This window comes from Aulonocara sp. 'chitande type north' Nkhata Bay, linkage group LG17, assembly GCF_057382095.1.
Source record: "Aulonocara sp. 'chitande type north' Nkhata Bay isolate Kocher_YH1m ecotype deep benthic linkage group LG17, A_spYH_male_GT1.1, whole genome shotgun sequence".
Classification (NCBI taxonomy): domain Eukaryota; kingdom Metazoa; phylum Chordata; class Actinopteri; order Cichliformes; family Cichlidae; genus Aulonocara; species Aulonocara sp. 'chitande type north' Nkhata Bay.
The window spans coordinates 8,607,644-8,620,727 of record NC_141360.1 but is presented as its reverse complement, the minus strand read 5'-3'; the positions used below and the strand labels follow the sequence as shown (position 1 = coordinate 8,620,727).

Here is a 13,084-nt window from a genome sequence, read left to right as displayed (position 1 = left end):
TCTTGTGCGTTGTCCAATTTTGGCAAGCCTTTGTGAATTGTAGCCTACCACGTTCAGAGTCACCTAAATGCATGTTTACTTGACCATGTCTTCTAATGCCTAAATGCATTGCACTGCTGCTGTGTAATTGGCTGATTAGGCATTAGGTTGTGTTGATGAGCCGTTGAACAGGTGTACCTAACAAAGTGGCAAGTGAATGTATATAGAATATGTAGGAAAGGGATACGATTTTTCCTATCCAAACCATAGGGGTTTCAATTTGTAGTCCATTTGTAGTCCAAGTACTGTCGACCAATTATATTTGGCAGTCAGAACTTTCTTTGTCATTACTCATCTACCTTATAGAGGCCTTTATATAAAATGATTGAAATGTATTTTCCATATATATACATACTTTTATATGTTCAGCAATTTGACTGTGATATGTGTTGTTTCCTACACACTTATCTGTGTGGTGCAGCCAGTCTGGAATCTTAATTAAGACTAAACTGATAAAGGCCGGATTGAAGTTTGTCCTGCGGGTGGTGAGTTGGACATTTTAGAAAGACTCAGCTTGTCAGATCGCCGGTTTGTCACACCGATTTTTTTATCAATCTAAGCCGGACTTCACGGGCCCGCTGCCGTACCTCAGCTCATCTGTGCTTTGAGCTGAATGTTAATACTTTAAATTAAAATGTGCTTGACTGATTACATTAAACATGTTGTCACACACTGCTTGAAGGTAACAATTTGTGTTATTTGTTTCTGCCGCTTCTCACTCGTCCCTGTGGTTGTGACTGTACTCACAAGCTGCCAAGTAGCTTGCTCACTAATAAAAACTATGTTGAGCCACTCATGATGTTCATGTTACAGTTTAGATGCCTTTGCACACAAAAACGTTCACTGAGTCTTTTTTTTTTTATATCCCGCCAGTCCTGCATTGGCCATTATCCTATAGACCTATAGGCATAGACCTGGCCGTTCATATTGTTCACACATGTTAACCCTGAGGCAGATAAAAATTCAATTATAAGCTTAAGAGATCATAAATTTAAAACATAGCGTGCAGACAAATGAAAATTCACCGCCTCAACATATCCTGCTGACATATCCGGCAATATTTTGAACTCGCAATGAAAAATCAGAGTACCGTACTCCATGGGAAGAATAAAGATTCAGGCTATCCTATTGGGAAACAAATATAATTCATAATTTAACCCTCTGAGGTCTAAAAACGGATTTATGCTTTTGTGTTAAATCTACAATGCAGGTATGTTGTAACTGCAAAACCCTCAACAGATGTGTAATGTACTTACACGTAAATGTAAGGACTATTGTGATTGGCCTGTTCAGTACCGTTGATTCATCCTGTGCATCCAGCTACGTTTTCTCTGCACTTTTTGAGTTCATTAGTGAGAAAACTAATAATCAGAGCCTCAACCTCACAACCTGACTCACAAGTCAAGAGTGGGCCATGGGACAAGGACATAAACACTAGCACTTTGGTTGTAGGAGACTACATTGGTTGCATCGTTAACTGGACCAAGAAGAAGTCTAAATTAGTTTTAAATCTTCATCAGTGATGTCACTGACTTAAACTTTAGCTCCTGTGAATCAAAAATATGTACGTTTTGTTTTTATTTCATTGCTTTCCAAGGTCTTGTTAATCAGGGAACAGATTAATTTTGATACATCAAAAACTATTCACATTATTTTTCCAAATAAAAATTCTGTTTTAGCCTTTCCAAGGGAAGGGTACAGCCTGGGAGTATTTTTGAATCTCCTTAAACAAAAACAACGTGACTCAGTGGGCTCACTTGTGTTTGCTTGCATCTATCTGTCGTGAAACACAGTGTTACCTCCTTACTAGGATAACACAGATTTGACAAGAAACAACAGGAAAACTAGATTAAACTGAAACACGCAAAGAAATAAATCCAAACCAATATTCAAAATGCAAACAAAACCCAGAGCACAAAACTAACCAGAATTAAAGACTAAAGTAAATACAGAGATCTAGGACCAGGGTGGGGTTAAAGAAAAGTTTTTGCTTGATGGATTAAATACACACTGCCTTAAACTCGTGTCGCTTGCCTGACTTAAAAAGGAGTCTATTAAAAAGAAATGTTTGTCTTAAGCATTTCCTTTAATATATTAAATTTGATACAGCAGTCAAACCAGCATATGGTAATACATCCTTTTATCCTGGATTTCACTCAGCAGTCAGAAGGAAGAAGTTTTTGTTTACGCACTACTTTGTCTTCATTAGAAAAGACAACAGCAGGCAGATGTGGATTTGTCTACGTGAAGCAGGTGGATGCTATCAAGCATCTGCTTTGTCTACACTTCCACACTCGAGAACAAAAAAAAAGTAGGAAAATTCATGTTGCCTGCCCTCAAATTTCCTCTCAAATTTGTCATTTTTCTTTCTTTTTTTTAACACACGTGTGCATAATGCACAGTTTTCAACACCGTGTCTGATAAGAGACTTCAGCTAAGAACTATGTGACGAATACGTAAGCAGAACTATCAGGTATAAAGCTACAAATCCTTTTTTCCTTCCCTACTGCCCTTAGTTATTTTATTTCCTTCTTTTCTTCCCCCCCCTTTTTTTTTCTCTCAGGGAGGTAAAATCCCCGTGAGGTGGACGGCACCAGAGGCGATCGCCTACAGGAAATTCACATCAGCTTCAGATGTCTGGAGTTACGGGATCGTCACCTGGGAGGTGATGTCATATGGGGAGAGACCTTACTGGGACATGAGCAACCAAGATGTAAGTCACCACCTGCTTGCCTGAGAGAGGGCAAAAGAGAGAGAAAGAGACTCGTAGTTTGAGTTCTCACTGATGTCTGCGGCTGTAAAATATCGTGTACGTCTGCTCCAGCACGTGTGTGTGGCGTTCGGGGGAAGTGCTTGTTTGTTTCCTCCGTCACAGCAGGGCGTCTGCATGTCTAGGAAACACACATGGAAAATGAGGACATCAATTTAAGTGTCACAGAAATGTTTGTTCCATGAAAATCAGACCAAAAGGCAAAGGATTTTTTTTTCTTTCCTGGGATTTTCTTCTGGGAATATTTCATGGTAGTGACAGCTTTATTCCAATTACCTTCACAGTGTGAGCAATTTGCCGCGGCATTTCTTTACCTTGCCCTCTCCTTGTGTCTCGTCATATCACACTGATGTTTATTAAGTGTTCTGAGATCATTCATCCTGCCGTAGTCAGTTCACATTTACTGGTTTTGTGTTAAAAATGGTAACACTTTATCATAATATATATTCACACCATAACATAATAGTGGAGCTTGTGAGTAGTTGTGCATAAAGCAAACTGCAATGACAACCATAAGTGATGCAGGACACAAACACCTTTCACTACCACCCAACCCGTCGTCTTATTTGAATCTGTTTTAAAATCTGTTTTACCGTCATCACAGCTGTCAAAATAATGACTCTGGATTCAGTATTTGTTAACCATTTATACCTTTACAGTAACCATTCAGATAACAGACCAGTTAGCCAATTAGGAAATATCATTTCACCTCATTTTATTGTTGCTTTTTTAAACCGTAAAGGAGTCCTATTATATATTTAATGGTTATTATAAAGTGGTGCCAGAAACACGTGTACTTTCTTTAGGGTGAGAATTCAATTTATTTATTTATTTTATTTGTATTTATTTATTTATTTTCTTGCCTGTCCCGTTTGGCTCTTTTGCCATCAGAATTATTGTCTAAAGGCGAAGAAAGATGCCCAACGGATTTACTTTACCAAATGGTCCATCCCAGCCTTGCCGTATTGGTCTATTTGATTCACCTTTTATTGTTTATTTTATTTTCACTTGTTAAATACGGGACAGACTTGACTGGGGAAAAGAAAGGGAAAGAAAAACAGCGGAGAAGAGGGACGGGGATAAAGGGCAAAAACAACAAAAAACAACAAAAAAAGCAGACAAAAAATACATATATCAATCACCTGGATCACCTGTTGAGAAAGAAAAAAGAGAGAACAAGCAGAAGAAAAAAAAGAGCAACATAATAAACAACATCACGATGATCTATGGGAATGTAACAGTAAATACTAAATATTAAACATTATTGTGCAGCACGAGAATTCAATTTAACTGTAAAACCTTAAAGGGGATGCAGTGCAGTCCATGAAAATGAAGGTTCCACAACACTGGACTGCTGACGTTTTTATTTTTAAGTTTCTGTTCTGAGAAGAAACATGATGTGCAGATTATAGTTACAGCACTAAAACCCACTTCAAATCACTGAAGCTTTAAATCCAAATTCTAGCTTTCTCAAATGATATATCTAATGACTTTGACACAAAGGAGGCTGGGGATTTTACAAGCTTCCAGTTTCGCTCGAGTCAAAACTTTAAAATACATTTTATTGCCGCAGAAAATCTGCCAAGCAGCTTCTAGTGTGTTTATTACCCCAGGTAAATATCTTCAATCAGCACCTTCTTAACTCTATTTCAGGAAATCACAGCCCCGCTCCAGCAGCATTTACCTGGCTTTAGACCTTGTTAACTCTATATATAAAGTTTTCTTTGTAGGATGAACTGCCGAGAAGTTAATCAGTGGCAAGATCCCCATCCTAACTATAAGACTGAGACATAAGTCTTTATTTAAATCATAAAACGAATTCATTTCTTTATTTTTCTCTGTGGAGCACCATTTTCCCCATGTAGCTTCTATATCACCTTAAACACCTCTTTCCCCTTCTTTCACACATTCACATTTTTCTCCCCTTGCAGCTCCCCCAGTCTTCTCCCCCATGCTTGCTCGCAAGCAACAGAAGCAGCCTATGCAGCAGTAATGACACAGTCAGTATAATGATAGAGACAGATTTATAATGGCAGAGACTGCGTATAATGATGGTGAAAGTGTGTGTTACCACTAACGAAGGTCTGCCGGGGCATTAACTATGCATGAATCTCACACCCTAAACTCACACATATGACACACACCCTGCTAATCCACACACACACATGCAATCATACATGTGTAAAGGCATGCACACACACACACACTTACACACACATGCAATTTCAAAGAACACGGAGCGGGGAAATTGTCAGCGGAGCCACTGCAGGTGCTGTGTTCAACATGAATTAATCATGAAAGAGACCTGTGATGTTTCACTACATTCGCTGCTATTTTGATTGACAGTGGTGCTTAAAGTGAATTTATGCAGCACAAAGCCCGAGAAGTGTGCCGGGGTCAAGTAGAGTTCACTCAGCGAACAGACAAATCCCCCGTGCTGCATTTACAGTAGGAGAAGCACCGCATTACCTCAGCTTACCGCGAGCTAGACTTCCAACTACACTGAGACAGACTTGTTACTTTACATTTACAGGGAACTGTGACAAAAAGAAGAAAAACACACACACACTAAAGTATTATTTCATTCTCGCACTACTGTAGAGGTAGAAGTTTAGAAGTTTGGTCACAGACGTGCAAATCACAGCCAGACAAAAGGTGGAGCGAAAACAAAGTTTAGTAGGTCAATGATCAAAGCAAGGAGAGGCAGAGGAGTCCGAGGGGGCGAAAGCTGGCAGGAGTAAGTCCAGATACAGGCAGAGGTCATACATAAATGTAGGTAGGCAGGATAACATGACAAAAAGCTGGACCACTCTGGCAGGAATGCAAAGCAGAAAATCTGGCAGTACTGTGGTTACAGGGCAGAAAAACAGGAGCAGGTGTGCCGGTGGATGTGGAGGTCAATTGATGGGGTAGGGTGGGTACACACCAGGGATTGTGAACCAATAAACAGTGAGTTGAAATAACTGTTGAGGCAGTGATTTGTAGACAAAGGGTCTTAGTTTTTGAATTTGGACAACCATTTTTTCTGAATAATCTGTTGCCAGTACACTGGGTGGGGATGTGGTGGTCGAGATGGCAGAGGTATAGAGGTATAGAGATAGTTTAGTAGTAAAAGTAGTTTGTAAAAATCGGCTGTCTTGGATTGACTGCTGAAACAAATCCCGACCCTGACGCTGACAGAAGTTACCTCAACTAAATGGAACAACAACTTCTAAACAGCTCATCTCCAGGCTGTTCAACCCATATCGGAGTGCGTGGTTCTTATGTCAGAAGAACCACCCGCTCCCTGTAGCACTGAGTGATGGCAGAAGGAGCACAGCTGTCAGAAATCCCAGCACTGCCTTTCTCGGGTGATGTTTGCATTCTCTGACAACCAGCCATAGGTAGTAACCATCACTGACGGTTCCTCACTGGTATAAAGTCTGCAACCAGGTAGCTCTTAAGTGTGTATATTCTTCTATCTTCCCACGATAGAAGAATATTCCTCTATAGCCAAGGGAACATGTAGCGTCTTTGATACCTACCTGGCATTGAGTTTGAAGATTGAGGCCAGACCAAGAATGTGGAATCACATGAAAGGTGACCAGCTAGGGCAAATTTTAGACCAAGCTCAAGGAAAACCGAACTCCTCCTTTCTGACACAATTGCGCAGACAACTCCAAAATGTTGGGACGTTTCTTTGGTCACTGTGACCAAAGAAAAAGATGCTCTAAGCACCCTCACCACAAGCCTACATGAGATAGCTCCTCGCAGTCAGGACAAGGCAGACACAAAAATCTTTCAGCACGTCAGGGTCAGATATTCTTCTAAGAGCCGTCAGCGTTCGACCAGCCCTTAAGGAAATTCGTGTGCAGCAGTTGTTGATTGCCTTTGGCTACGGACAGAATCTGAAGTCGATCCTTGTGCATGACCTTTGCCTATCTCTGAGACTAGGGAACAGCAAAGGGATTCTCTTCTTTCATGCTTTCACGGGCTGTGTTTTGTTGTTTCAGCCTTGCCCATCAAAGACAAGAAGACAGCTTAGCAGACATGGGGGAGTATATAATGAAGCGTCTGATCACTTCGGCAAACTCAGCTAATATCCACCAGCAGTGCATGTTGACATGTAGATATTAGAAAATTTTGTGGACAAGATATATAACAGGTCCAGTACATGACCTTGCAAACCTAGCAACTCTTTTTCAGTGTGCAGCTGCAGTTTCTAGGACCCAATACATTTGAAGAAATGCTCCAGTGTTGTCTAACTTGGATTTGTCTATTTTCATTTACATTCGGCAGCTAATGTAAAGAAATGTAGTTTTCATAAAGCACGAGAATAACATCGAGTTTCCTCAGTATTGTTGTATTGATACTTAAGTTTTAATTCAATTTCTGCATTTTCCTTTGTTAGAAATAAACAGAAAAGCTCTGACAAGTCTTCACTAGGCCAAATCAAGTTTTACCTCAGATGTGTCATCAGTACAGTTCTGCCATTTATTCTCTTTTTATGTCTCTTGAGTATATATTAATCCACCTTTAATTTATAAGGCAGAAAAAGAGACTGATTGTATGTGTCTAAAGAGTGTGAAAGATGACAAGAAAGATGATAGTAATTGGATGTCTGAATCTGCTAGACAGAACATGTATAAAAGATGATAGAAGGCACTTTTTAAACCTTCGGGGCACACCACAATGGGAGTTTTAAACATTACAACGATTGTAATTACAGCTGGGGAGAAATAAAAAATAATAATTTCACAAATCTGACACAGGGGGCCGAATAATTTCAGATAATGGTTACTAAACGTGATATTTCCTTTCTTTGATTATTTTTAGAGTGGCGAGGCAGGTAGTTTTAAATTCCATATTGTTCTGGATAATTACATTCTGCACTCAAAGGTATCCTGACACATCTAGCACAACCTCTTTGCTTTACAAAATTCCTGCCTAAAAGTTTTCACAGGGAGAAAAAAAATCAAAACTTTGAAAGAGCTTTATCATTCTCAGTACCTGCACTGGCGTGATGAAATCAAAAGCTCCTCTGTGTAAAACTACCTGCCTTGACATCTGAGACTGCAGCAGAAGTTACTGCTGCTTAGAGATGAATATCTGGATATACTGTGTGACTGCACGCTGTGTCAGGATGAAGTTCTTAAACGGAAATTGGATCCTCTTAACTAATCCGAGTTTTCATTTTTATGTGGTTTTAAATAAAGCTGAACGAGGTAAGATTGTTCTATAAAAATATGCCTGTTTTTATCGACTGAAATCACAAAGGAGCCATAACACAGAAGACGTTCCACTCTTTGCCGTATGGCGGTCTGCCTGAAGCAAGTGACAAACAGCAGCGAGAGAGATCGACTCAGGGGGATGATCTTTTTAGCCCTTTAATATGTCGCACATCACAAACCTTCATATTTATGAAAACCTACTTTTGTCAAATGTATATCAAAAGCGACTACCGTATTTCCCGGACTACAAAGCGCACCTGAATATTAGCCGCACAAGCTAAAATCAGGGGAAAATCCTGTTTTGTACATACATTAGCCGCACCTGACTAAAAGCCGCAGGTGTTTCAATGTTGACTTATCATATGTAAGAGAATATGCACAAAGGGAATTGTCAGGAAAGAGATGGCTGTTTGGAGACACACCCCTTTTATTAATATTTTGAAAAACAAGTTATGGGTACATATTTGCACAACTTTTTAGGTATATGTAAAAGTAGCGGTAATTACAAGTACGAAACATGTACTGTGCTTCATAAATGAGTAACAAATGTAGTACATAACAATAACCTACAGCACACCAGAAAAATAGATTCGGACTACCTTTTAGGCTCAGGTGCAGTGACACGGCTTTAACAAGAAGAAAAGTCAGTCATTCACCACCATCTTCCTCTTCTTCCTGCGCACTAAAACCACCAAAGTCCTCTTCTCCAGTGTTGGAAACGAACAGGCTCAGGGTGGCTTCGTCATCCACTCTCAGCTTCTTTCCTTCGTTGTCACTTTCAAAACCAAACAAATCCTCGTTGTCAGTGTCAGAGTCGAACACCCTCAGAAGGGCCGTGGCGGTGTCCTCTCCATCATGCAGCAGTCCAGCCCTTCGAAATCCGTTGGTGATCATGGATGTTTTCACACTTTTCCACGCTGTCAGATTCCACCGGTGGAGTTGAGCATGACTTGCTTTTCGCAAGTTTATTGCCGCTCGTCATCCACGCCTCCGGCTGAACGTGTAGCGCTACTTGTACGGCACTATGTTGCCTGGCGGATGGACATGTGACCAACATACCACTCTTGAACCCCGATACTGTGTGTCTGATCACATGCCCTTCCGCCAGGCAACGTAGTGCCGTACAACAGCGGAACAAACAAAACAAATCGTCTTACGATATGACAAAAATCACGGACAATCCATAGAAAAGCCGCACCTGACTAAAAGCCGCAGGGTTCAAAGCTTGTGCAAAAAGTAGCGGCTTATAGCCCGACAATTACGGTAAATACAGTGCAATACTATATATCAAGACTTTAGGCTTTGATTTGGGCTAATTGGCTGACTCTTTTTTATATTGTTAAATCCCTTGGCCTACAACTGGGCGCTTTAGATACTAGATATGTGCTTATATGTCAGTCAAATATCACCATATCGGCTGATATTAGCCATGGCGATCATCATGGACGTAGCTAACATGACATCACTCATTGGTGTCTGAATTCCGTCTTTTATGTTTCATCAAGCACCAATGATTAGATGCAACATTACCATCTTGGTTGGTGACAAAGAGTGTCTGGTCTGACTGTGAAACTGGCTTGTGACTGACAAGTCATTAGCCAATGAACATTCAGGTTTCATGCCATAGATAATCAGCCATTTGAAATATAGTATAACCGACATTAAAAACACAGATTCAATATTTTCAGTATGACCCAAATCCCAAAAGTGGCTGAGACCATAAATTCTGCGGGAAAAGTTTTTACAGAGGTCAAGGCAAAAAGCCCCTTTTCCAAATTTCTGGAGGACCGGAAGAGTTTTTGCAACCACAACTATCGCCATCTGGTGGCCTTTAGATAGAATGCAGGTTTATGCTACTTCCATGTTGATTTCTTTTTGTTGACCAAGAAACTATATGCATGTTTTTTACTGTCTGTATTGCCAGTGACTGTTATAAATTGCAATTATAAAACTAAAGTAGCAAATTAAGATGCCCAAATGGTCTATAGAGCTATATCATTATCTAATTAATTTCTTCAAGTTTAAAAGTCTAGAGATCATTTAGAGATGACTGCTACCATATCACCCCAATAGAGAACTTTGCTCTTAGGGTGCTGGCTTCTGCCTCCCATTCTACTTTTTTAAAAGTAGAATGGGAGGCAGAGCCTTCAGCTTTCAGGCTTCTGTGAAGGCAGCTCCCAGTTTGGATTCAGGAGACAGACACGTCTCTACTTTTAATATAAGGATTAAAACTTTCCTTTTTGATAAAGCCTATAGTCAGGACTGGATCGGTTAGCCTGGTTTGGTGTTGGGGGCACTGAGTGTTTCTTCTTCACTCTGTTTCTTTTGCACTGTATGTCTTTTGTCCCGTCTTCCTCCTGTCACCCCCTGAGCCTGGTTCTGCTGGAGATTTCTTCCTTTTCCCTTCCCACTCTCATCAATTGCTTGCTCATGGGGTGTCATCTGATTGTTGTGGTTTTCTCTGTATTAGTGTAGGATCTTTACCTTACAATATAAATCACACTGAGGTGACTGCTCTTGTGATTTGGCGCTATATGAATAAAATTGAATTGAATGTACATTGTTTATAAAATAAAATTTGGCAGTTGAACTAGTCAAAACCCAAACAGGTGGGAGATAGAGCTGGACTCTTTGGAGCGTGACCCTTGTGATGTGATTGGTTTTGAAAACTTCCTGAACACAAAAGTACCATAAGTTAATGATGGGGAGAAGGAAAGCTGTACAAAAGTAGGTCTAAAGGAAGTACAAATTAGAAGGGGGAAAATAGAATACCAGGAATAGCACGGATTTAATAAGCTACATCTTTCTCATTAAGCCTTGCCAAAGCTTTATTATAAAGATACTGATTATATAAGCTTTCCCCAGTGAGCCTTAAATATACATCATGCTGCAGTTTTCTTCTATAACCTTTTGTGGTCATTTGGGTCTTCTCCTTTTCCTGTGTGACTCTTCTGCTGTGCCCTAGGTGATAAATGCCATAGAGCAGGACTTCAGACTTCCAGCTCCCATGGACTGTCCAGTAGTGCTGCACCAACTGATGCTGGACTGCTGGCAGAAAGACAGAAACGCCCGGCCAAAGTTCCCCGATATTGTCAGCATGTTGGACAAAATGATACGCAACCCTGCATCTCTCAAAGCCGGCACCAACAACATGGTCCCTGGGTGAGCAGAGATACAAACTCATTTACATACACAAACACACTCTCCCTATCTTATCCCTCTGTTTCCCTCTGTTTTAAACTCCACGTTCTCTTGTATCTACTCTCTGCAGTCCTCCCCATCATCCCTTGTTAGACCGTGGAGCTCCAGACCTAAGCAGGGTGAGCTCAGTAGAAGACTGGCTGGCTGCATTGAAGATGACCCAGTACAGAGACTCCTTTCTGGGCTCGGGCTTCACCTCTTTGCCGCTCGTCACGCAAATCACAGCTGAGTAGGTTTAGCCATTAAATTGCCTCTATTTTTGTCTGTCTGCTTCTCTTTGCCTGAGTCTCACACTTAGCTGATCCTGCCAAGTCGGCATCTTTTTTGTTGGAAGACTGGTGGGGCAGCTGGTTGGCTGACTGTGTGAACACTTGTCTGTCTCTCTGTATCTGGCTTGCTTACTGCCATCCTTATTTTTTCTATGCCTCATGGTATAAAATGCTCCAAGTGCCATTATATTACAGACAAATAAAAAGCAATGTGTCCATGAAAGAAATTTGCACAGTTTAGCAGGGTTTAATCAATGATTCAGTTTTGTCATTAGAAGAGATGGGTTGATCACTTTTATCCTGTCTGAATTACCCTGCAAAGATTCCATATATGTGTGAGAGGTGTCTCTTTAATTCATTTAGACAGCTGCTGGGCCTGTCCTTAATTTTCTATCTGTGAATAGTCCACCCGTGGTTGCCGCCCTCACCTTTGACCAAAGCGCCAGACCTGGAGCTGGTCCCCATTGGTTACACTGTGGCTGTCTACCACTCCTAAAATAGCTAAAATAGGTCAAAAGCAGAGGGTAAATTTCACCAACGGGATTAATTAAGTGTATTTTAACACAGTTACGGTGTAATAAAGGCAGAGTTAGAATACTGAGTGAACTTTAAAATACTTTTCATGCAAAATGAATCACTAATATGAGAAAAATGGAGGGAATACCTACCTGAAGTCACTTTTTAGGTCTCTAAAATAGTACTGATTTCAAATTTCTGCCCATGCTATGTTGCTATTACATAGCTAATATGTAATAATGTACAGTACAGTGCAAATGTCTTTGACCGCCCATCATTTCTTTATATTTTGCTGGTAAAATGGAGAGTAGCTGCAGCAGTTTTTGAAACATGAGTAGAAATTATAGCATATAAGCCCAATACATAGTTATAAATATTGACTTTCTTCATAAACATCAGTATTTGGAATGACCACGTTTATTCTTCAAAACAGCCTCAACTTTCTTAGGTAAGCTTTCTTGTGCTTTCTTTAAGTAGTCTTCAGCAATAGTTCTCCAGGCCTCTCAAAGGTCATTCACAGCTCTTCTTTGCATGTTGGCTGCCTTTTGTTCTGTTTTCTGTCACGATAATCCCACGCTGCTTCATCTGGGCTCTGCGGAGGTCAATTCATGACTGATAGTGTTCCATTGTGTATTTTTGTCTGTCCAAGTATGATTTTACTGCATTGGCAGTGTGTTTGGGATCACTGTCATGCTGAAAAATGAAGCTGTTGCCATTCAGGCACTTTCCAGATGGTATTGCATGGTGGACCAAAAATCTGATTTCCATCAGTTTAGACAGGATCCACAAACCCCCAAATTAGGACACTTTGCTCTGCAGATGGTTTTAGACACTCACTGCTGTAGTTACTTTCTGACCTCCTCTGAACATGTTAGTGATGATTTGAACAAGAAATTTCAAGTCTGTATTCATCACTCCATAAGACCTGTTGTCACTGATTTTCAGTCTAGTTCTAGTTCTTGTGTAGTTTTGTATGATTTAGCCTTTTTTCCCTGTTTCGGTCCCTAAAGCACAGCGTCTTGACAGCCACCTTTCCACTGAGACCATTTCTGATGAGGCTTAGGCGAACAGTAACTGGA

General features: G+C 40.5%; 1 protein-coding gene across 2 annotated transcripts in view; it reads left to right on the top strand.

Moving 5' to 3' along the window:
- LOC147309617 (ephrin type-B receptor 1-like) overlaps positions 1 to 13,084 on the top strand; it is a 145,075-nt gene that overhangs the window by 121,410 nt on the left and 10,581 nt on the right. For both annotated transcript variants that reach the window (XM_086268692.1, XM_086268691.1), the window contains exons 17-19: positions 2,603 to 2,752; positions 10,985 to 11,181; positions 11,291 to 11,449. In XM_086268692.1, the coding sequence (XP_086124818.1) occupies positions 2,603 to 2,752; positions 10,985 to 11,181; positions 11,291 to 11,449 (506 nt within the window). The remainder of the gene's footprint in view (positions 1 to 2,602; positions 2,753 to 10,984; positions 11,182 to 11,290; positions 11,450 to 13,084) is intronic.